General features: G+C 47.4%; 1 protein-coding gene across 4 annotated transcripts in view; it reads right to left on the reverse strand.

Annotated features, from left to right (window-relative positions):
• Nucleotides 1-24,498, reverse strand: part of TEP1 (telomerase associated protein 1) — a 35,887-nt gene extending 11,389 nt beyond the window's left edge. For 3 of the 4 annotated variants that reach the window (XR_003795818.1, XR_003795819.1, XM_029237215.1), the window contains exons 1-30: nt 24,235-24,498; nt 21,658-21,837; nt 21,248-21,382; nt 20,330-20,491; nt 19,758-19,919; nt 19,383-19,457; nt 17,721-17,845; nt 17,349-17,506; nt 13,415-13,524; nt 12,880-12,970; nt 12,466-12,652; nt 9,861-10,029; nt 9,214-9,372; nt 8,679-8,756; nt 7,064-7,194; nt 6,678-6,737; nt 5,300-5,458; nt 4,409-4,585; nt 4,126-4,246; nt 3,450-3,574; nt 3,066-3,179; nt 2,854-2,971; nt 2,501-2,695; nt 2,199-2,374; nt 1,956-2,112; nt 1,667-1,846; nt 1,107-1,199; nt 698-830; nt 408-558; nt 23-156 (exon numbers count right to left, since the gene is read on the reverse strand). Coding sequence is in view for 2 of the 4 variants with exons in the window: in XM_029237215.1 (XP_029093048.1) it covers nt 23-156; nt 408-558; nt 698-830; nt 1,107-1,199; nt 1,667-1,846; nt 1,956-2,112; nt 2,199-2,374; nt 2,501-2,695; nt 2,854-2,971; nt 3,066-3,179; nt 3,450-3,574; nt 4,126-4,246; nt 4,409-4,585; nt 5,300-5,458; nt 6,678-6,737; nt 7,064-7,194; nt 8,679-8,756; nt 9,214-9,372; nt 9,861-10,029; nt 12,466-12,652; nt 12,880-12,970; nt 13,415-13,524; nt 17,349-17,506; nt 17,721-17,845; nt 19,383-19,457; nt 19,758-19,919; nt 20,330-20,491; nt 21,248-21,382; nt 21,658-21,837; nt 24,235-24,396 (4,177 nt within the window). In the remaining 2 variants the exon portion in view is untranslated. Of the gene's footprint in view, nt 1-22; nt 157-407; nt 559-697; nt 831-1,106; nt 1,200-1,666; nt 1,847-1,955; nt 2,113-2,198; nt 2,375-2,500; nt 2,696-2,853; nt 2,972-3,065; nt 3,180-3,449; nt 3,575-4,125; nt 4,247-4,408; nt 4,586-5,299; nt 5,459-6,677; nt 6,738-7,063; nt 7,195-8,678; nt 8,757-9,213; nt 9,373-9,860; nt 10,030-12,465; nt 12,653-12,879; nt 12,971-13,414; nt 13,525-17,348; nt 17,507-17,720; nt 17,846-19,382; nt 19,458-19,757; nt 19,920-20,329; nt 20,492-21,247; nt 21,383-21,657; nt 21,838-24,234 lie in introns of those variants that run through there. The other variant, XM_029237216.1, reaches the window with a different exon arrangement.

Here is a 24,498-nt window from a genome sequence, read left to right on the forward strand (position 1 = left end):
GGGTTCACTGGGCTGCAGTCACCTGCGATGAGGATGTGTGCCGTCTTCTCCAGCTCTGGCCTCTTCCCATAGCGACATTTAGCGGCTGTTCTCAGGGGCCCATCACGGAGGCAAAGCCGGGCACCAGGGCGCTCCAGGGGTCCCTCCCCTAGCAAACTGATCCCGTGTGAGGGAGAGAAGGCAGGACAAGAGGGAGGAGGTCTGTAAGTGAGCATCTGGCACAGCTGTGGGTTCCCATTCCCATCTCAAACAGTGGTAACTTGAGTGACAGCCATTCAGGGTCTGGGAGACAAGTGTCAGGGGCTATACGGAGGGAAGGGTAGGATGAAGGGAGGATCACATGGGGCCCTCGCTCAAAGACAGGGAGGTACAGAAGTCAGTGGGAGCTCAGCTGGGGGCACCTATACCTGCGCAGACTCTGGACGAGGTAGGCAAACGAACCCATGGGGTAGGGGTCCCCGCTGTTACCAGCAGCCACTGCTTCTTCCCAGGTCTTGGCCCCCCTGGGAAGTATCCGCCAGGCACTCAACACTCCATGCAACTGGTCCACGGTCAGACCTGAAAACCCAAGCTCTCTGAGGCCCTAAACCACGCAACGTACCCACCCCCATGACACCTAGTCCCTCCTTGTACCGCTTGCTGAGGCCCCAACCGAACTGAAGGTCATGCAACCCCCGAGCCCACTCCAAGTACTGACCGCTGCGGGTGACCTCAAGAGTGGCCAAGGCTTGGGGAAAGACATCAGGGCCATGCTCTTGTTCCAAGGTGCCCAGGATGTGCTGCAGCAGCAGAGGGACGGTAGCGGGCAGGGTCCGGAGTCGCTCAGACACCTGGGAGGGGACAGGGAGGGGCCTCAGTCAGCGAGGGGAGGGGGAGAAGCAGCTTTGGTTGTGGGTGGGGGAGGGGACATCAGAAAAAAAAATGCGAAGGGATGACAAGGAAAGAGCAACGCTGGTGGGAGAGAAGCAGGGCTTGGGGGTGTGGATGAGGAATGGGTGATCACAAGATGGCAAAGGATGAGGGTGGGAGAAAGAGGCTGAATGGAGACTGGGAAGTGGGATTAGGACTTCGAAGATGAAGAGCGAGCGTTCACGTCCTCCACTGACCTGCTCAAAGAGCGTGAAGAGCCTCAGGTGATCAGTGACCAAGCGCAGGTAGAACGGCAGGGCTGAGCCCCGCTTCACCAGCAGCAGCTGCATCTGAAGACTCAGAGGACTCAGCACAGGACCAGCGAGCCTGGCCACAGCCAGCCCTCCACCCCCTGCCCTCCGTCCTGGCACCAAGCCCAGTGCGGGGCAGCTTCTCCTCTCAGAGGCCCCACCGGGGAAGAGACCCCTGGCATCACCTCAGGACACAGCCATCCCTGCCCCGCACTGCTCTAGCCAGCCAGCCGCGCTTTCAGAAAACCCCCCGCGGTTCAGCCTACCCCATTCGACAGCCACAGCTTTCTCCTCCCCTCGCCCGGACAGGCCCTGGAGAGGCCATTCACCACGAGAAAAGGAATGGGTGACATTATAAGGAATCGCAGTTATCTTATTGACAACTTCCCTCGGCTGAGAAAATGAAGGAGCTGGTCTGTGTGGGGCAGCTGCTAGCTTCAGCACCCAGGGTTCTCCCAGCTCCCAGATTCACCCCACACGCCCACCCGCCCTGGCCTACACCCAACCTGGTTGTTGAAAGGTGACTCTTCCAACCGCTTCCCATACAGAGCCAGCTCCTCTCGCACCAGCCGGGCCCGGGCAGATGGCTCCAGAGGCCCCAGGGCCACCACATGGGCACCTTGGCTCTGCTCGAGTGTCTCCCCCAGGCCGGAATCACTGGACACACTCAGCACCAGGTGCACCCACTGTGGGATTTGGGCAACAGGGTAAAAACGTTGAAGGAAAAGGAGGAGAACGCTGTTGGAGAGGTCCCTCTCCCTACTGCATCCCACCCCACCTCCTTCTCACACTTACCCGGGGAAGGGTCTTAGGGATCCAGTCCGAGATCAGCCGTCCACGCTTGTCCACCAACCTGTCAGCCCCATCAATGATCAGCACCAGAGGCTGGCCAGTTTTCAGGGACTGAGCAGACTTGGGGAGCAGCCTCTGCTGTAGCTCCCACACCAGGCCCCTGTGTGTGCAGGAGGAGGACCAAGGTCGGCAGGGGTGGTGTCACGTGCTATCAACAAGGCTGGGCTGAGTCGGGGAGATACACACCGGTATGTGCTGGGGAGGGCACTTGGCTCTTGCAGTTGGCTATGCAGATAGGCACAGAGGCGTCTGAGCAAGGTGAGGACAAGACCCTGGTCAGGGCGGGCCCCTGAAAAGTGGAAGAAGACTAAGGGGGCCACTGTGGTCCCATCAGGAGCTTGCAGGGCTGACACAAGAGATGCCTGCATGGGAAGAAACCAGAAAACATGGTCACATTTCACATGCACAAGCTTCCTGTTTCCCACCTCCGTAGCCCTCCTGAGCTCACGCAGCCCTCCCTTCCTGTCCAGGCCTCTGAGACTCTGTACCAGGAAGGTGGTCTTGCCCTGTCCCGACTGCCCGGTCACCAGGCTCAGCCTCCCCCGGTGGCGCCTCAGCTTCTGCACTGTGTCCTGAAGAAGGCGCGGTCGGGCAGGGCTCGGTGGGTTCTTCAGCTGCTGAAAGGCGGCCTGGACCAAGTCATCATCTTGGATGGGCACTGGCTGCTCCAGCTGGGCCGCAGGCTGAGAACACATGGGGCAGTGACTACCTATGTTTCCATGTTCCTCAGGACCCGAGGCCTAAAACTCACTGTGCCCCCCACCAAGTTACCTCCCACCCAGGACTACCCGGCCCAGCCTACCCCCTCTCCACTCCCCTGGCCACCAGAGCTCCTGCTGACCTGTAGGTAAAGCTTCTGGATCATGTTCCACACGTCCTGCAGAACCAGCTGCCCAAACGTCTCCAGCTCCCCAACATAGGGCCGGCCAGCTGCTACATCACCCCACTTACAGTGGTATCTGCAGGAAAAGCGAGCACAAGCAGGGTCACAGTGGGCCGGGGCCCCCTCACCACCTCGCTCCGTGCAGGTGTTCCCTACCTCTCCCAGCTCACCTGCGACAGGTGATCCCTTCCTGTCTGCTCAGGTAGCTCTTCAGTTCTGAGAGCCGATGGGCAGCCTCTTCAGACTCAGAAATAAAGTCAGACTTCCAGGCATCTGGCACAGAGCTGACCACCAAAGATACCCCAAGAGCGGGGCTGGATTCAGACCCCAGCCTCTCTCCGTCCCCAACCACCAGACCTGGCTGTGGTTCCCTGAAACCCCTCAAGTGGAGATCTCCTGCAAGGCTGCTTTGGTGCTGCAAGGCAAGCCCTCTGGTCCCTGTTTCTCCATTCCAGGTCCCCCTCTTGTACTCTGAATGTTACAGACAGAAGACACGTCCACTGAGCCTGTCTGGCCTTCTTTGGAGACTGAGGCCTGGAGGCAACAGAAGGTACCTGAGGAAGCTAGAATCCCGGAAGTAGATAAGAGGCTGGGCAGAGGGCTGCAGGCGGAGGCCCCGATTCAGGAACTGCATCACCTCCATCTCCGTCACAGAGCGACCTGAAGGGTACTGCTGGGCCTGCAGGGAGAGGCCAGAGAGCAGGCATGTTCAGTCCTGGTCACACGAACCCCTCCTCTGAGACCTGCCAAGACCCCAGGGCCCCTTCATCTCAGTAATGTTCCTCTCTCCCTCCAGATACAAGCCAGTAAAATATAGCTAATAGCTAACGTTGATGGAATGCCTTTCACATGTGGAGCATTTTTAAAGTAGATTTCTAATTGTTATAATAATCCTGCACTGTAGACATCACTGTTTCTCTTTAATATATGAAGAAGTTGAGGCTAGATTAAGATAAACCGTTTTCCATAACGCTGCACAATGACAGAAGGGAGATCAGAACCCAGCTCTGTCTGACGGCAAAGCCTGATCAGCCCTACAACTTACCTCTCGCACCCCATGGCCAACCCAGAGGTATTTCCCAAAGGAATTCCCTCATCTAGGACTTGATCACTCACAGAACCTTCTACCTGTGTTGCACTTCAGGTCTCAAGGACCTGCCTGTGCAGAGTCCCAGGGTTCTAGACATACCGAGGCTTCTCGCATCCCTGCCCCAACCTTGTCTGCCTTACCCAGAGGAAGTGAGGATGGTCAGGGAGGCTGTAGTTGGGGGGAACATAGCCATAGCGGGAGCCCAGGATGCCCACAAACAGCTGCGAGTTCTCCACCTCCCCTAGGCACACTTCCAGCTGCCTGAAGGATGGTTATAGGGGTGTCGTGTCAGGGAGACGGGGCTCTGGCTCACAACCGATAGCATCCAAAGAGCACCCCGTACCCTTGGCACTTGCCCAGGTCAGCTCCCCCACTCAAGCCCCTCCTCGCCGACCCAGCCCCTCTTCTCTGTGGCCCCCATACCTGTTCCGACGGGTCTCCTCCTCAGTGACGCCCCAGCGCAGGTCGATGGCATGAAGGCTGATGCAGTGGGGGGCCGCTCGGGCCTGCAGTGCTGGCAGCAGGGACCTCAGCAGCAGGTCCCGTTCCCCATGCATGTCCCGGAAAGTGGAGGAAATGAAAAGGCGGACGCTGCGCCATCTGCAGGAAAGCCAGGGATCAGCCCACAGCCCAGCTCCACACGCGGGGCTGTGACCTCCCCTCAGCACTGAGAAGTCAGATACAGCAGACTGCAGGGTGGGAGTCCAGCAGGCCTCCAGAGAATAACCTGCTTGTAACCTCAACTGCAGAGCCTAGAAATTAAACCCCACCTGGGGACTGCCAGTGCAAGGGGCACAGGTTCAGAGAGCTAAGATCCCACGTGGCACGCGGCGTGGCCAAAAATAAATAAATGAACCCACTTGCCATTTCTCGGGCACCCCTCCTGTGTCAGCAATAATTATTACACACCTACACTCTGCCCGTGAAATGCTCATGACCGCGCTGTGAGGTAAGCACAAGCATTACCTCCATTGTACTGATCAAGGAACTACAGCTTAAGACATCAAGCAACTAGCCCAAGTTTCAAGCTACTATGTGGCAAAGCCAGGATGGAAAAGCCAGAGCCTGCGCCCCTAAGCCCTCTGCCTGAGCCCTGGTGCCTGCCACGCGCCTCGCATCCTAACCCCTTTCCCTAGTAGAGAAACAGGCATGCTCACCATCTGTGTTAGAGACACCCCTACCTGGGAAAGAGGAAGCATTCCTCAGCGAATAGAACAAGCAGCATCTCTACAGTCAGAATTTCAGCCTCCTGAGTTTCTCTAGGTTTCGACTGAAGCCCCTCCCAATTCACAGGGGCATAAAACACAGACTGACCCACGTTGGAAAACAGGAGCCAAGGGGCTTGGAGCATTCTTTTCCAGTGGCCGGAGAGACTGGACCTCTGTCTTCCCTGGGGGCGGTGGAATCTTGAATATTTTGTCCATTTGGCCTACATGTTCTAGAAGGCGGGAGGCCCCACGCTCTGCAATGAACCTGTCATAAAGAGTGACAAAATAAATGAGAGCGAAATAGCAGAGTGAGAATCAGGAAGATCTTCCAAGGGGGCAGGGGACAAAGATATGGCAAGATTAGGTTCACCCAGTTAACTGGAGCTCCTTAAGAAGACCATAAACAGTAAATGTACACTTGAAATAAGCGAGGCAGCAGAACCACAGGAATGAAAGAACAAAGATGAAACCCAGTTAGAGCCTCTCTGCTGTGTGCGTGGTTATCATAGGCTTTCTGTTGGGCCAGAGGCAACTGGGCTGAATGAAGGTGTAAAGATTCAGGTTATTCCAGTCTGGGCTTGATCAGCTCAGTACCAGCCATGAAAGCTCCCTGGAGAGGGAGGGAAGTGTATGAGGCTTCCTAACAGGAGTAGGGGGCAATGGGTGGCATCCAAAGGAAAAGGCAGGGGAAAAAAACAAATAAATGGGAACCCTAGTAGCGGAAAGAAAAACAAAGTTAAAAGATTTCTGGATCTGGCATAAATAAATAAAGTTAACATGGAATTTCCTCTGAAACGGAATGGAGCAGAGGCCACAGAGAATGAATAGAAGTGATGTGACCAACTCTTGAGTTGTTCCCTTAAAAGCAAACAGCACAATCTCCCATGTCTCCTTTTCTCCTTTCCTACTAGATGTAATACAAAACTAATGGCTGGAGCTGGAGCAGCCATCATGAACTATGAGGTGGAAGCAGAGTATTTGAGGATGGTAGAGCAACAGATAGAAGATGCCCAGGTCCCTGTAATACTGTGTTGTTGCCATGCTTAGACAGCTATAAAAGAGGAATAAACTTTTATCTTGCTTTTAAAAAGGAAGTGAGGACTTCCCTGGTGGTGCAGTGGTTAAGAATCTGCCTGCCAATGCAGGGGACATGGGTTCGATCCCTGGTCCAGGAATTCCTGATCCCATATGCTGCGGAGCAACTAAGCCCCTGTGCCACAACTACTGAAGCCCGTGTGCCTAGAGCCCATGCTCCACAAGAGAAGCCACCGCAATGAGAAGCCCGCGCACTGCAACGAAGGGTAGCCCCCGCTCGATGCAACTAAAGAAAGCCCGCACACAGCAATGAAGACCCAACGCAGCCAAAAATAAAATAAATAAATTTATTTTTAAAAAAGGAAGTGAACAGAGCAGAGGCCACAGATAATCTCTAAAAGATGTTCTAACAAAGCCCCCAACCTCTCCAGTGTCCATCCTGTACTCACTTCAGTATCCCATCAGTGCAGCCTGAGAGTGTCACGTCATTGGGATTCAAATCTGTGTATCTGGTAAAGGAAGAGTAGTCACTACCAGTCAGAAACAGTGCCAAGAACACAGAGTCACTGCCCCTAACATCCTAGGATGGACACCCTACCTGTGCACTTTTAATAGGGTTCTGTGCTAGGCTGGGACTGGGGTGGACCATCACGAAGGGGTATGGAGCCGGCCTGAAGACTTCAGAGAAGGTTCTAGCACTTGAAGTGCAATAGAGGTAAGAGACAGAAATGGGGAGGGGTCTGGTGAGTGCGAGTGTCCCACGCTTTAGTAGAGGTAGACGGGAAATATGGATCTCTACCTGCTGGCACTGGGCAAGGAATGTGAGCGCCCTTACAGGTAACCTGTCCTTCTTAGAAGAACACCAACAAAGAGGCACTTGGGATTCACGTGTTGCCAGAAAAGCTGTTTGGCTGCATTTATCAGTTTCTCATTTGTAGTCTGGCCAAAGACGATGACCCTGTCCACCTGTAAGATGAAAAGGGAGGGGCTAAGATGAGGGACAGAGGGATAGTAGAGGTACCAAAGAGCTCAGGACAGCAAGAGGTCTCTGAGGACTGGGGAATTAGGAAAACTCTGAGGTGGGGTGAAAACGGCCTTTTCTGAGAGCACCCAGGGTGGGAAAGCCCACTCCACCCTGACTTGAGGGGCATCAAAGTAGAGTTTGGGGTTGGCAAGACATGGAAGCAACCTAAGTGTCCATCAACAGATAAATGGATAAGGAAAATGTGGTATATGGGATTCCCTGGTGGTCCAGTGGTTAGAATACCGTGCTCTCACTGCTGAGGGCCCAGGTTCAATCCCTGGTTGGGAAACTAAGATCCCACAAGCCACATGGTACAGCCAAAAAAAAAAAAAAAAAAAAAGAGGAAATATGGTGTGTGTATGTGTGTATATATATATATACACACACATATATATAAATGTGGTGTATGTATATATATTTAGTGTGTATACACACACACACAATGGAATACTACTCAGCCATAAAAAAGAACAAAATTTTTCCATTTGCAGCAACATGGGTGGACTTGGAGGGCATTATGCTAAGTGAAATAAGTCAGACAGAGAAAGACAAATACTGTATGATATCAGTTATATGTGAAATCTGAAAAATACAACAAACTAGTGAATAAAACAAAACAGAAGCAGGGTCACAGATACAGAGAACAAACTAGAGGTTACCAGTGGCAGGGGGATAATATGGGGTGGGGGGGTGGAAGGTACAAAGTACTGGGTATAAGATAGCTCAAGGATGTACTGTACAACAGGTGGAATATAATCAATATTTTGTAATAACTGTACATGGAAAGTAGCCTTTAAAAATTATATTAAAAATTTTTTAATTTTTAATAAAAATAATAAAATTTTAACATAAAGTGGAGTTTGGGGTGGGGCAGTGTGTAGCTGGTCATTCAGGCTGACAAGAGCTGACTGTCAAACTTTTAGGAATTCTGTGAGCCAGATGTTAAACATGGACCGTCATTAAATATTAAGTTGTATAAGCTTATAATTGAATAAATTATATTAAAAACAAAGGTAATAAATACTAAAAAATCATTATTTCCTAATTATTTTACTACATTTCACTATTATCTACTCTTGACCTTATTTACATTTACTTTATCTCTATTGTGGAAATACTATACAAACTGTGCTGAGCACCTCTGAGTACCTCTTCCCCACTCTGTGTTCACTGACAGCATGTTGGTAGCTTGAAATCAGCCGTGGAAGGAGTAATTACATCATGGAAATTAGAAAATGCTATTAACCAAGACTTATTTTTCCAGATTGCTGGTTGCTAAATATTTACCAGCATGTCACTGACTAGGGGGTTGCAGCCAGCAGGGTATTGTGCACAGCGTGCAAGGAAGCTTTGAGAAATGAGATACATCAGTGTGGAGGAAAATGTTGGGGAGGGGAGGGTTTCTCAGGGACTGGGCAGTACTCACAGGGACCCTTTGGGTAGCCAGGGACAGCAAGTGCTTCCCAAAAGTAGACAGGGACCATTCACACTTTTCATCCGACTCCTGAAGGAAAGAGACTTGTGTCATGTGGTTGCATGGGAGATGATCATTAAACAACAAATACTATAGTCTGCTCAAGAAATCTTCAGAACTGAGGGACTTCCCTGGTGGCGCAGTGGATTAAGATTCTATGCTCCCCATGCAGGGGGCCTGGGTTCCATCCCTGGTCAGGGAACTAGATCCCATGTGCATGCCGCAACTAAGAGTTCACATGCCACAACTAAGGAGCCTGCATGCTGCAACTAAGGAGCTGGTGAGCTGCAACTAAGGAGCCTGGGAGCCACAACTAAGGAGCCTGCCTGCCGCAACTAAGACCTGGTGCAACCAAATAAATAAATAAATATTTTTTGAAAAAAAGAAAGAAAGAAATCTTCTAAACTGAGTATAACCGAGCCTTTCCTAGTCAGGCTGTTCCCAGGCCTCTGTCTATTCACATATATTTGCATGGTGGGTGTCTGACCTGGACTTGAGCTTGGAGTTTGGCGGCAGTCTTCAGGATACCTTCCTCTGCCTTAATCACAGCAGTCTTCACAGTGCCACTTCCACACAGCAAGAGATCCACCTGCTCTGTCCGTGTCATCATCATTGCAATCAACAGCAGCACATAGTTCAGAGGGGGCTGATTGGACAAGCATCAGGGTAAAATAAGACTTCCCTATTTTAGAATCCACGTTTGCCCACCCAGCTCTAGAGGCCAAACGTCTCCACTGGTTGGGGAAAAGTGGACAAAATCCCCAATTAAGATGGGGCAGCTTCAGCAGTCCCCAGGAAGAGATGACCAGGTAGGAGGTGGAGAAGGGCCAGGATCCCTGCCCAAATTCAATACTGGGATGTAAGGAGGTGAAAGTGACACATATTTTGGTGACAGAAATTTAGAGAGTATTAAGGACCAGCCAAATGTGAAAGGTTAGTGCTACGATCCACGAACATGCTTGAGACCACATTCTAGGAATTATCCCTAGGAACCAAGGTCTGATACTGGGAAGCAAATGCATGTCATTTATTTTAGTTCTGAGTGTTTGCCTGGGAGAACCAGGTCTGGGAACAGGATGCCTCTCAGGATCTCCAGCATCCTACCAACATCACCCCATCTTTTTATTCTTTTACCCCTTGTGGGTTGCTCTTGGGAAGGATCCTGTCTGCATCAGCATCTGTCAGATAGACCAAGAGGGTGCGGCCTGGCAGCGGGGGCAGGCTGTGTTTGACGGAGAGGTTCACAGCTGTCTCCAGGGCCTGTCGATACTGAGCCAGCATTGCACGGTCATATTTCCACTGTCTGCAGGCAGGAAAGAAACAGACAGGGGCTTCACTGTTTGCCACTTTGAGGCGGATGGGAAGATGAGAACTTGCCACTCAAGTATAAAGTCTTCACCCCCTCCACAGCCCATCTCCAATATCAGTAGAGAAAACAGGGACAGAACTTCCCTTGGCCCCCATTCTACAAGACTATCCTAATCCATTCTCATGGCAGGAGAGAAGTCATCTGTAGAGCCATTCTCTGAAATCGCTTGCCATGCTGACTACATCAATCCATACTTACTTCAGGAGGCAAGATTTAACTGCTACATATTTTTACATTGTAATTTAAAGAACACATGCTAACTTCTTACTCTAAAAAATGGCAATTAAAGGAGAAAGAATCGAACATTCATCCCACCTTCCCAAGACAATCTCTATTTCAAAGTAACTAAATCGCTTTAGTTCATGAGCGAAGTTCTTTTTAGAGTTCTAGCTAATAAATATGGGAATGATAGAAAACCCCCATTCTGCAACTGCTAATGAAACAATTGATTTGGGCATAGACTATCAAATGGATAAACCATTAACTTTACTGTGGAGAAATCAGGCTACCATAACCTAAAAGCACTGATCAATCATCAACACTATGAGTGGGACCAGTAGGCTTCTGGTGCCTCCTGATCCTGTGTCCTACCAGGAGACAAAAATTCTCGTGGTCTTACTCATTGTGTACAAAGGATCACCTACGAAATATTCACGTAAGAAAAAAAGTTAAATATGAATCTATTCAAGCTTTTAGAGTTAATGCCCAGGGTACACGAAATAGAGAAACAAGTGAGATGACACTGGAGAAGTAGACAAATCTAGAATATGGGACCTTCTGTGGGGCCCCCTGAACCTGATTTCCACAGCAAGTCAATGGCATGAAAACAATTAAGAGATTTAAGTAAATCTGGGACTTCCCTGGTGGCACAGTAGTTAAGAATCCGTCTGCCAATGCAGGGGACACAGGTTCGAGCCTTGGTCCGGGAAGATCCCACATGCCGCGGAGCAATTAAGCCCATGTGCCACAGTGTGCCACAACTACTGAGCGTATGCTCTACGGCCCGCGTGCCACAGCTGCTGAAGCCCGTGTGCCTAGGGCCCGTGCTCTGCAGCAGGAGAGGCCACCGCAATGAGAAGCCCGCACACCGCAACAGAGTAGCCCCCGCTCGCTGCAACTAGAGAAAGCCCGTGCGCAGCAACAAAGACACAAAGCAGCCAAAAATAAATTAATTAATTTAAAAAAAAATCTTCAAAAAAAAAAGAAAAGAAGGGAAGAGAGAGGGATCAGGAAAGGAAGGCTGACAAAATCTAGATTTTCACTGAAAGTGGCTAACAGTTTCATGGGAGTCCATTATATTATTCTCATTACTTTTGTACACGTTTAAATTTTTTCAGTTTTTTTTAATCTAGAGAATCCAGCAGTCTCTACCAGTGCTATCCAGTAGAAATAAATTACAATTAATGAAATGAAATGAAATTGAAATTACACATGTAAGGTTTTCTAGCAGCCACATTTAAAAAAGTAAAAAGAAACAGGACACATTAATATTACATTTAATTTAGCCTTATATATGTATATTTTTTCACCTCAACACGTAATTAAACAAAAATTACAAATGAGATATTTTACATCCTTTTTCACACTGCCCCGAAATCTAGCACATCTCAGTTCCCATTAGCCACATTTCAAGAGCTCAACAGCCACCTGTGGCTAGTGGCTACCAAACTGGCCAGCAAAGACATCCTGTTTGGACTGCATCCTCAGCTTAATTCTTTAATGGCCCCATGTTCTGCCGCTGATTCAGGTGAGTCCTGGCCACTGAGTCCTACTAGAAGGTTAGATGAGCCCTGCATTTGTCTTGAATGAAAACGAATAAAGATACTGTGGATGCATCTAAAAGGACAGAGTGCTGGGACTTCACCAAGCTTATAGAACAGGTTTTATGCCTGACTTTGAGTCTGCTTGATGATAACTATCTTTACATGTGTCAAAAGGAAAAGGAAAGTGAATGGGTCAGAAAATACACAGAGGAGAGAAACGAAAAGAAAAACAAACAGATATCACAGAGAAGAAAAAGAAAGAAAATGTGAACCAGAGCATAAGTAGAGAGGCACTATCATGTACTAATAGGAAGGGAAATGCTACACAGGCTGAAGGAGTCCACAGAAACCAATAAGGCAATCACAGATAATAGAGTGGAGGCCCAAACACAGATTTTGTTTCATGATCTCTCTACAGGACAATGTTAAAGACAAGGCTTGCTGTGCGAGAGAAGACTGGAAACAGGCAAGTCTCAGCCATTGGGATGACTGACAAGCATGTCATGGCAGAATAAAAGCTGGGGTTTCCAGATGACTCCCAAGCCCTTTCAGGGTGCCTCTTGTTGCCCACCCTTTGCTCCCAGATAGCACACACTCACACACACACCTGGCCTTGTGTATTTTCAGCTTCTTCCGCTTGAGCTGCTCATATATCACGGGGATCATCATTGCTGCCCGAAGTTCCCGACGACTTGGTTTGTAAAACTGCCAGGAATAGGCACACCTCTTGCCATATCTTGTGTTTTTAATTATTATCCGCTTTATCAGTTTTGTGTTGGAAGGAAGTGGCAACTCTGGGTGGCGACAGGTAAGTATCTGAGTCAGGCAGCTTCTATTCCCTCCTCTTGTCTTCCCATCATTGCCTGTCCTGAGTCCTGATCCTTTGGGCTGGCCAGTGTCTGACCTCTGCCCACCCCATACCCTGAGACTGGAAGGCAAGAGGCTGAAAATACCAGTGCTGCTGTCTCATCTGTTCTCAGGCATGAGAGACAAACAGGAGTTGGAAGAAGAGAGATAATACCTTTCTTTTCGAGTTGAGCCTCAAAGTCATTGATGGAATCATGAGCATTAAGGAATCTGAATGGAAACTGCCGACTGTTGATCACTGACTTCTGCAAAGCAAGAGAGGGGTCATGAGCAGAGGACCAGGAAGCATGGGGAGCATCAGAGGCTCCAGGGACCCGGAAGATGAGATAACCACTCTATTAGATCTGTGGGAAGGTGAGGAAGACCAAAATGGATATTAGATAAAGGTGGAGAAGAATAAAGAAAGATGTCACGTGAGAATACGAGGAAAGGAGAGGAAGTAACAGAAGGTTCCCTGTTTCTTTTATATCAGACTCCCTCTGAAGTTACTTAAATCACAGAAATGATCTCAGAAAATAAAAAGGAAAGTTATTATACTCTATACTCTAAGGGATGATGAACCCCCAAACCTGTCTCCCTCAACCTATCTGAAGCTCCATATCTGTTTACAGCCCATATGGAAATAGCTTGGTGGCTATGACCTTCCCCAGCCACTAGGAGAAGGCTGGCTCCCTGCCCTTCACACGTACAGCATGCTGGAGTCTCTGGAGCACAAGACTGTGGTGGCGGGTGCTGATTCCAACCCTCAGCAGGTTGCGCAGATTCCGAAGCATGGCCATGAAGGGAAGCTTCCCACTGTCTACGGAAGGTAGGACATAGGGTGAGAAAAGCAAACAAAGGATGAGTGAGAGAGGTCAGAGACCAGAGCCATGCAGAATGTTCAGGTTGGAGCAAATGAGGTACGAACATATGATCTATCCTACCCAAAATGTTTTAAAGGTCTGTAAAGATAACAACTGGGTTGCCTGAGCTTGGAGCAAAACCTAATCAACACTGTTTATGGGATTAGCTATTTCAATAAACAACTGAGGGTATCACTTTGTCTGCTGGCTCCAGCCCTGAGATTGGGCTCAACAGGCAAAATACATTCTCTAATCCACAGTAATGATTTCCAAAGTTTTTAGATGGCTAAAGAGAAATTTCCTAGTGTAATCTTATAAATTATATACATGTAGTACAATCATTAGTTAATATTTCAAGGCAGGATATACATTTAAAGTAAAGGTTCACCGTTTACTGTGAGTGTAAATTGATATTTCAAATAGTCTTCTTGATAATTCTTAAGTTTTTTGGTCAATGTCTTGTATGAGCTGATTAAATAGTCATCATTTTTTACTTAAAGATAGGTGAGGGCTTCCCTGGTGAAGCAGTGGTTAAGAATCCACCTGCCAACGCAGGGCACATGGGTTTGAGCCCTGGTCCGGGAAGATCCCACATGCCGCAGAGCAACTAAGCCCGTGCGCCACAACTACTGAGCCTGTGCCCTAGAGCTTACGAGCCACAACTACTGAAGCCCATGCGCCTAGAGCCCATGCTCCGCAACAAGAGAAGCCACCGCAATGAGAAGCTGCGCATCGCAACGAAGGGTAGCCCCCGGTCACTGCAACTAGAGAAAGCCCACATGCAGCAACGAAGACCCAATGCAGCCAAAAATAAATATGAGTAAAATAAATAAATAAAATAAATTTTAAAATTTTAAAAATAAATTAAAAAAATAAAGATAGGTGAAAAAGGGACTTCCCTGGTGGTTCAGTGGTTAAGACTCTGCACTTCCACTGCTGGGGGCACGGGTTCAATCCCTGGTCAGGGAACTAACATCCCACATGCCACACGGTATGGCCAAAAAAGTTTTTTTAATTAAAAAAAAAATTAAAAGAAAAATAAAATAAAGATAGGTGAGAAAGATTTTCCCTGAAGCAGAATTTCACTTCTGTCACTTTCTTATTGTTCACTTGTCCCTGTGATATTAGTATTACCTTCAAGTCATAGTTTCTTTTTTTTTTTTTTTAATTATTTATTTATTTCTGGCTGCCTCGGGTCTTCATTGCTGCGTGCAGGCTTTCTCTAGTTGCAGCGAGCAGGCGGGGGCTGCTCTTTGTTGCGGTGCACGGGCTTCTCGTTGCAGTGGCTTCTCTTGTTGCAGAGCAGGGGTTCTAGGCATGCAGACTTCTGTAGTTGTGGCACGCAGGCTCAGTAGTTGTGGCTCACGGGCTCTAGAGCGCAGGCTCAGTAGTTGTGGCGCACAGGCTTAGCTGCTCTGTGGCATGTGGGATCTTCCCAGACTAGGGACCATACCTGTGTCCCCTGCACTGGCAGGCAGATTCTTATCCACTGCGCACCAGGGAAGTCCCAAGTCATAGCTTCTTAATAATCTTTTTAAGGCTTATGTCAATTTTAGAGGGTTAGTTTGGTTAATACTGAATAATAACTCTAAATCCATTTACAATTCAGAGATAAGCTGCAACAAGTCTCATTATGCAGAAACCAAAAAAGAGTGAGGGGGCCCCATCAATGCCCTTGTATTGTGGAACGCCTCCTCTTCCTCAAGAAGCCTCAACTATCATACATGACACATAAACATGTAACATGAACTAAGTGACTACAGGGGTTCAATCTGTACAGTAAACATTGGAAACATTCTTTCTTTTAGATAAAGGTCAACATAAATAGGAGATGTGATATTTTTCCTGGCTACCACCCAGAGATGCGTTCAGACTACATTACAGACCAGGCCTGTTAGTCCCCACCCACATCCCAGGCACTAGCCCTACCATCAGCAGCTTTCATTGGGAAAGTGGTGGTACCTTTTTTAAGGTGATGTAAGTCTCGTTTGAATTATAGCTAGAAAGCTTTAAGCCTGCTGGAAGTCCTGGTGTTCTCCAATCATAATACTTCTGATTTACAGACTGTGTAGAACAATTATGTTGTAAATGCAACGTAAATGATGTGTGACAACTCAAGAACTATTGCATCCTCTGTCAACTCATTAGTTTTGCTCAAATGTTGCTATGTATGAAAGATTTTCTAGATCACTTTGATAAGAAGTTAAGTTCAATATCATATTTATTGATATGATACTAGATGAATAAATGAATATTCATCCTACAGATTGAGAAATTCACTGATTTCATTCCAAATAATTCATTAATGAGTTGTTAATGAGCCTCTGGTTTCCAAAGAGGGATCTGTATATCTAATTATATTTTATCTTATATTTTATAGTTATATTTATTTTATTAATTTTCATATCTATATTTATATAATTATATGTTATATAGTTCCTAAAGCACATAATTGATTAGTACATGTATAAAAAATTTTTAAATATATATATATATACATATATTCTGGTATATCCCAAAAATTGTTTCTGCAATAAGTGATCCAGTGGTCTGGAGACCACTGGTTTAGATTATGGGCATTGGTCTCAACCAAGATAAATAGCAGTTTTAATTTTCAGAGGCAGAGGGAGGAAAGGGGAGATGATGCATACTAGAATCACCAACACATGTTGACTGCCATCCAGGCTCCTTTATCCTACTCTACCCAAAGTTGTATCAAACATTGCAGAATAAGTTGTCAAGCATGTGTGTGTGTATGTGTGTGTGTGTGTGTGTGTGCGCGTGTGTGTGTTTTAATTCCCAGGTGATTCTGATACATACAGCACTAGTGACAACCCCAAAGTGGGAGGAACGATAAGCAGTTAAGCTTTTCGGGCTGCCCTGAGTACCACCTATAAATGGCAGCTTACAGAGCAATAAAAGCCAACTTGGGCTTCTGAAGCTCCAAAATATGAAGTCCACAAAACTCCAGCAGTCAAAAGGGCTACAATCAGGTATTTTTCAACAGAAAGAAGTTGACTTCAAAGATGAAAGAGGACATAAAAGAAAAAATGGAACAGGAAGATCCTTCTATAGTTAAAAATAAACTAGCAAAAAAAACAGAAAGAGAAGACTGAAAGGAACTTGGTCTTCCCCATTTGAATTCTTTTTATCAGTGTGGGCAAATTACCTAAAACATCCATGTCCTAAAAAATGGGTTTTGGGGGCTTCCCTGGTGGCGCAGTGGTTGAGAGTCCGCCTGCCGATGCAGGGGACACGGGTTCGTGCCCCGGTCCGGGAAGATCCCACATGCCGTGGAGTGGCTGGGCCCGTGAGCCATGGCCGCTGAGCCTGCGCGTCCGGAGCCTGTGCTCCACAACGGGAGAGGCCACAACAGTGAGAGGCCCGCGTACCGAAAAAAAAAAAAAAAAGGCTTTTGGTGGAGATTCCAGTATGCCACGTACTAGTCCTACCTTGTTTGGATGAGTTACACAGATATTGACACAAGTGAAATCAGATAGAAGGTACTGCTTTTGTCATTTGTTGATAAAGGCTTGTGTATCACCTAACCACGTCTGGAATTATGACCTACCTATGATGCCAGTGCTATTCAAAGCAGGTGCCACTGTTCACTTTGGTGTGGTCAATGGCAGACCTGATAAATGCAATCATTTTCAGTGATGGAACTGCCAAGTAAGAGAATAACTGCACCATGCCATGGAAAGCTTCTAGTCAGGGTCCAAAACATAGAGGCATGAATGAGGAAGAGAGGAAAGAAGTGTGACGGTCAAGGTTACTCTACCGATGAGTTCCTCCCAGACGGAAGCTTTGTTCCCCGACAAGCTCAGCTCTCGCTCCCAGGTCTCTGGCTTAGCAAGCTTCATCCGCTTCCCGGCTCTGCTAGAATCCCAGGGCCCCGGGAGGCGACTTCGAGAAAAGGCCTGTAGGTTGGAGGGGTATCTGGAACAGAGGAGGAAAAACTTAGGATTTCAAAGCCAGATGAAAATAACTGAGAAAAGGAATGGTGAGTCAGTCAAAGCTAGTGAGTCACATTTAAGGCCAGGTCTGCCCAAACTAATGTTGCTGGGGTCCAACTACAGGGATTGGGGCCATGGGTGTTGAAGAATCAGGCCATTACCCGGATGGAGCGTGTGCTCAGGGTACATCTTCTCACCTGCAGCCCAGGAGGGCCTGGACAAGCTGTGCAGGCTCATGGATGTGCAGTCTCTGTACCAACTTCTTCAGGGTGAAACTTGGCTCATTCTTTTTCTCTGACACTGCACTGCAGGTTGCCTCAAACTGTGGAAATATCCACAAGTCCCACAGGGGTCATTCAATCTATGACCATGGTCACTTTCTTCAGAAAACAAAAACCAAGACTATCCTATAACTACGGTAATTTCTTTCCCCAAAGTAGATTTGGGCAAAGAATAGGAATAGAGGGTAAAACTCTCCAACAGCAAGAGCTTCTGTGATGAACATAACAGAGTAGGTCTATGGGGTCACCGTGTTTCATTTACACAAGGTTGAACTATCAATGGTTAACATGGGATGACTGGGTGGTGACAAGCAAGATGGGGCTTGAATAAACAGAAAACACCTTGTTCTTAGAGGGAGGAAGAGGGAAAAGCAGCTCTTATTTAAATCACTGAGATCTGGGGGCTTCCCTGGTGACACAGTGGTTAAGAATCCGCCTGCCAATGCAGGGTACACGGGTTCGAGCCCTGGTCCGGGAAGATCCCACATGCCGCAGAGCAACGATGCCCGTGCGCCACAACTACTGAGCCTGTGCTCTAGAGCCCATGAGCCACAACTACTGAGCCCGCGCACTGCAACTACTGAAGCCCACATGCCTAGAGCCCGTGCTCCACAACAAGAGAAGCCACTGCAATAAGAAGCCCGCGTACCGCAACAAAGAGTAGCCCCCGCTCTCCGCAACTAGAGAAAGGCCGCACGCAGCACCGAAGACCCGACGCAGACAAAAATAAATAAATAAATTTTAAAATAAATAAATAAATCGCTGAGACCTGCAGCGTGTAAATGGAGGCATCAGCACAATGCAGGCTGTGAGGAGTTAAAGAATGAAAGAAGCTGGCTTTCAGAATCTTCTGTTAGAGGAGCTAAGTTTGGGTTGTATTAATAGGATGAAGAGAAAAGACCAATGGACCAACTGAGGATGTATTTTCTTGTAATACTAATATATTTTCCTAAAAGTCTATTTTAATGATGATGATGATGAAATCGTCACTTACTCAGTGCCAGGTATTGTTAGAAATACTTTAAATACAGTAACTGATTGAATCCTCACAAAAACCCAATGAAGAAGGTACTGCTATTATCCCCATTTTATATGTGAGTAAAACGAGGCAAGAGGGAGTAAGCCATTCAGCCAAGGTTCACAGAGCCAGCAACTGGTGGGGGGGGCAGGTGGGGAGATTCAAACCCAGATGGTCTGAATCCAGCTTCTACGCTCTTAACGGCGAAGACCAGTGTCTTGTTATTAAAGTAAAAGAAAAAAACTTTTTTTGTTTGGTTTGTTTTTAAAACTTCCTATGGAAGGTGGATATTTCATAATGTTTTTAACTCACTTATCCAGCTGGATGTGCCATCTGTCAGTAAAGAATGACACCAAGGAGAGCAAAATGGAAATAAAAGGAGCCTTTCCCGGGGCTCTCAAAACCCCATAATCACAGCTGAGAATTATCCAGGTAGGACATTGGCATGTGGCTACCATACCCACTAGTAGTATTTCTGGACCAAATGGAATTCCATTTCTAAACATTAGTTGAGGAAAGACCGTACGTGTATGTTTAGAACCCCAGAACAAGGCACTCACCATCCTCTGTTCATCTTGAAGAGGCCGAATGAACTTTGGCAAGTATTTCTGTGTCTCAGAAAATGTATGCTCCTTCTGTAGGGACAGGACAAGCCATTTCAAAAGGGGAAGTGGAGGCTGTCCCTAGAGAGACCTATTCCAATAGCCCTGAAGGCCCATCTCTACCACAAAGGAAACTGGCTGGGAAAAAGGCAGGCCCTGCCCTCTCTGCCCTCTGAGCTCTACCCAGCTCCTCTGCAGTTCTCTGACTCCTTCTGTCCTGGTGGTAGAAACATGTCAGCTGTTTAAGGAGGTCAGCGTGTTCCCTCATCCCTCTCACTTTCCGGGGGAAAAGGGCCTAGGCTGTGAATGACCAGGGTAGAGGCAGGGACTGACTGGAGGGCGGGGTGGCCGGCGGGGGCGCCTCTTGGCCCGGTGCTTCCGAGGGTTATACTTAGCCAGCTGGTACTCATCAAACTGGGCAAATTTGTCCGTCATCGCAGCACGCAGGCAGGCAGGCAGGGGCACCAGCCTGTCCTCCTCTTCTCCAGTCAGGAGCTGTCAGAGAGACGAGAAACCCTCAGGAGCAAGACCCTCCAAAACAAAATGAGAGCACTTCATGGGGTTAAGTGACAGCACAGGATAGGAAGTCCCCAGCCCCAGCTCTACAACGACAATTTCTGTGGTCCTGGACCTGAGGGCAGACTTCTCAGATTCTTATTCTCTTCACTGGAAACACGAGGTCCGGAATAACACCAAGTTTTCTCAAACTCAGTCCAGCCCTTCTCAATCATATTCTCCCTGTTGGGCAACCCAGCCTGGTACCAGGAGAAGCTGTCCTGTCTGGGCACCGGGGTTGAGGACAGCTGAGGGCAGGCCAAAGTGTCTGAGAATTTTCTCCACAGATGCAGTGAGCAAAGGAGAGGGAACCAAGTGAGGGTCAAAAGTCAGGGAACTGAATGCCATACCTGGTAGAACCTGGCTACCTGGATCCAATCAGAAGGCAGCTGGACAATGGCACAGAAATATCGTCGCAGGTAGGGGCGGCAGACTGGCAAGAAGGCAGCAATGGCCAAGACTTTGTTGGCCACATCCCGGACATTCAGCTGCCGCCTGGCGTACAGAGATGCCTAGGGCACAGGGTAGGGAGCGCTGGCCTCTCAGCCACTTCTGCACAGCACCATGCCCTAATTTGCTTATCTAATCTGCCTGCATAAAACCTTTCCTGAGCCCTCCATATTGTCTGTAAATATAAAATCCAGGCCTCTTGGCTTGGCATTCTATATCTTCCATGATCTAGCCCTTATTCACCAGTCTTCTCCTAAGTCTACTTACCCCAATTTAAGGGCCTTTAACCTTGTCCTTTTCCCGCTTTGGAAGACCTCCCACCATCAATGTCTATCAAAAACTTACCCAGGGTTCAAATTGCTGATTTATCCTGCCATCTTCCCAAGCTTCCTAGGAAACATTTTCCCTCTCTTTTCTGCTTCTGAAACATTCACAATCTGCTACTCCATTTGCATTCATATAATATTTGGGATCGTTTTTGCTTCGCTAATAATACCATTAATAATAGCATTCCCTAAGAGCCGGGTCCAAGTTTCATTTTATCTGTTGGTACAACCCTCAAGGCCTAGCATTGTGTACTTAGCCTGTGTACCTACTAAATAAACAAACTCTAGGATACTTTCTCAATCCTATCTTGCCCCAATCCTCAGAGAACCCTAAGGACTGGGCCTCAGGCTCACCCAGAGATCCTACTACCTTCCTAAGTGAAGTTCCTTCAGCCCCTAGTGTAAAGCCTCTCACCATCCCCCTCACACACCATAACCAAATTCCTTTCCTCCTAACTTCCCACTCCCATCCCCTCTTTCATGTCACAATACCTTGAGTATAAATTCAGGCTCCAAGGGTGCAAGTTCACTACAGACTTGGAGGAGGAAAGCCTGGGTAGAGTAAGCTGCATCATTTGTGTTTACGTCTGACACCAGAGTAGAACACAGAAAGCTCATTAGAACCATCTGGGAATTGGGAAAGAGAGGGAAGAAAGAAGAAAAGACGTAATAAGGACCAACTTAAGCATCCACTCAGGCCAACTTCCAAAGACAGAGAGAATGAACCCAGATTCATGATGTCTGTCTGGCTGAGAGGTCAGAAAAGGGGATTAGGAAGTAAGAAACCAGAGTTCCTTCCCCTTCTCTCTGTGGAGGGGATCAGCCTTTGGTGCCCACTCTACCCAACTTCCCTAGGCCCCCCCACTCCACCATCAACCTCTCCCCAGCTCTGGAACTTTTACCTTCTTTTCCTGAAGGGCCTGGTCAGCAGGCTCAGGACGGGATTCAGAGTCCCCAGGGGTGAGCTTCAGGGTCAGCTCCACTTTCTCCGCCTCTCCCAAGCTTAGACTATAAAAAGGCATTTGAGCCTCTGCCCATTCCTTGTCTTCTGATTTTTTCTCTCCAGAAGAAGACCATCGACCCTGGGGATAGTGACAGCTATGAATCCCAGCACTCACCCACAGCCCCTCATACAAGACAGAGATCTGAAAGCAGCATCCAGGGCTAGGAAGAGTCCACATCTACCTTCTAGCACCTAAACTCTTCTCCCCTCACCCCCCAGCATGGATCTGTCCAGTCTGACAAGAGTGATCTCTCAGTATCACACACACGCCCTTTCCCAGATCAACATTCTGAGCCTTTGCTCAGATGCTTCATGATCTTCCGGCTTCTTTCATCTCCTTACGGATATCACAGCCTAGGAGCCTGGGGCCCTTCACAACACACCTCCCAAGAGGCTATTAAGGTATTTTTAGAGTCAGAAGAAGAAGGACCAAGTCCCAGATCAATCACCCAGCAATCGTGAGCTTACCCTCTGAGCCTCAGCTTCCTCATTCCCTGCCACCTACCTGATGGGGCTGTTACAAGATTAAATGGGGTCATGTATGTATGACTCTTTGCAAATTGCAAAGCCCTAAATAAATGTAAGATGGCAGTAGCTGTAATCCTGACAATGACCCTATGACGTGGATTTTCATTGATCTCATCTGAAAGGTGAGGAAATTAAAGTTTCAAAAGGTTAAGAGTCTTTGAGTAGTATAGTCATTTTCACAGTATTGATTCTTCCAATCCAAGAACACGGCATGTCTCTCCATCTGTTCGTGCTGTCTTTGATTTCTTTCATCAGTATCCTATAGTTTTCTGAGTACAGGTCTTTTGTCTCCTTAGGTAGGTTTATTTCTAGGTATTTTATTCTTTTTTTTGCAATGGTAAACAAGATTGTTTCCCTAATTTCTCCTTCTGATCTTTCGTTGTTAGTGTATAGGAATGCAAGAAATTTCTGTGTATTAATTTTGTATCCTGTGATTTTACCAAATTCACTGATAAGCTCTAGTAGTTTTCTGGTGGCCTCTTTAGGATTTTCTATGTATATATAGTATCATGTCATCTGCCAACAGTGACAGTTTTACTTCTTCTTTTCCAATCTGGATTCCTTTTATTTCTTTTTCTTCTCTGACTGCCATGGCTAGGACTTCCAAAACTATGTTGAATAATAGTGGTGAGAGTGGACCACTCTGGAGAAGATGTGGAGAAAAGGGAACCCTCCTACACTGTGGGTGGGAATGTAAATTGATACAGCCACTATGGAAAACAGGAAACTAAAAAATATTAATAGAACTACCATATGACCCAGCAATCCCACTCCTGGGCATATACCCAGAGAAAACCATAATTCAAAAAGATACATGCACCCTAATGTTCATTGCAGCACTATTTACAATAGCCAGGACATGGAAGCAACCAAAATGTCCATCAACAGAGGAATGGATAAAGAAGATGTGGTAAATACACACAATAGAATATTACTCAGGCATAAAAAGGAACAAAATAGTGCCATTTGCAGAGACATGGATAGATCTAGAGACTGTCATACAGAGGGAAGTAAGTCAGAACGAGAAAACCAAATATCGTGTGGTGTCGCTAATGTGTGGAGTCTAGAAGGATGGTACAGATGAACTTATTTGCAAGCCAGAGGTAGAGATGCAGATGTGGAGAACAGACTTGTGGATGCCAGAGAGGCGGAAGGGGAGGTGGGATGAACTGGGAGATTGGGATTGACATATATACACTACTATGTATAAAATAGATGACTAATGAGAACCTACTGTACAGCACAGGGAACTCTACTTAATATTCTGTGGTGACCTAAACGGGAAGGAAATCTAAAAAAGAGGGGATGTGTATATACGTGTAACTGGTTCACTCTGTTGTACAGCAGAGGCTAACACAACATCGTGGAGCAACTATACTCCAATAAAAAGTAATTTAGAAAAAAAAAAAAGGTTAAGAGTCTTGCCCAAGGTCGAGTGGCTTATAATTGGCAAAAATGGTAGAGGGCTCAGATTTGCCTTTCCCTCAGTCCAAATCTCAAGTCTACATAGAAGGAATGTGTGTTTGTCTACCGATCCTGACCTGTATACTAAACGTGCTTATATAGATGTGTACAAGTGGACGTGTGTCTGCACATGCACACACAGGGAAGTGGTACTGTAGTTGTTTCTCATGCCTTGTAAGATCTCAAAAGCACCTGATTGACTCTGCTACTGCAATAGTATATCGGCTCTCCTCCCGAGCAGAGGCTTTCCGAGGACAAAACCTACTTATGCTCTATTGTCCAGAATCTCTGCACTAGATAAGCAGTAAGAGTGATGACGCTCATGAAGACAGCCCTCGGGTAAAAGATGCCTCAGGAAGAGGCTCTGAGGAAAGAAGGTACACAGACACAGAGCAGCACACAGGAACACTGTGGCACTGAAAGCTAGTGACTAGACATTCTAACAGACATGGCTGCAGTGAAGACAACTGTTTGGAGCTATTACCAAAGCTGCTTCCTGAGCTCTCTCTGTGGTAGAGATGGTTTTCAAGACCCTGGGGCAGGTCAGAAGGCCTAGACCCTCAGAGAAGCACTGAGCCCTTGAGGCTGGAGATTCAGAGAGCAGGTGGTTGCTGGCACTCAGGCTGCACAGGCCAGACAGCACCATGTGAGGTATCTGGAGACTCTGGGTTAAGGGGCTGGTGGACACAGTGCTCTTCAGAGTGGGGAGTGTGGCCAGGCACCGGTTCTCCAAGGAGAGGATGTCTGA

This window comes from Monodon monoceros, unplaced genomic scaffold (assembly GCF_005190385.1).
Source record: "Monodon monoceros isolate NGI ecotype Baffin Bay Population unplaced genomic scaffold, NGI_Narwhal_1 Super_Scaffold_21, whole genome shotgun sequence".
Taxonomy (NCBI): domain Eukaryota; kingdom Metazoa; phylum Chordata; class Mammalia; order Artiodactyla; family Monodontidae; genus Monodon; species Monodon monoceros.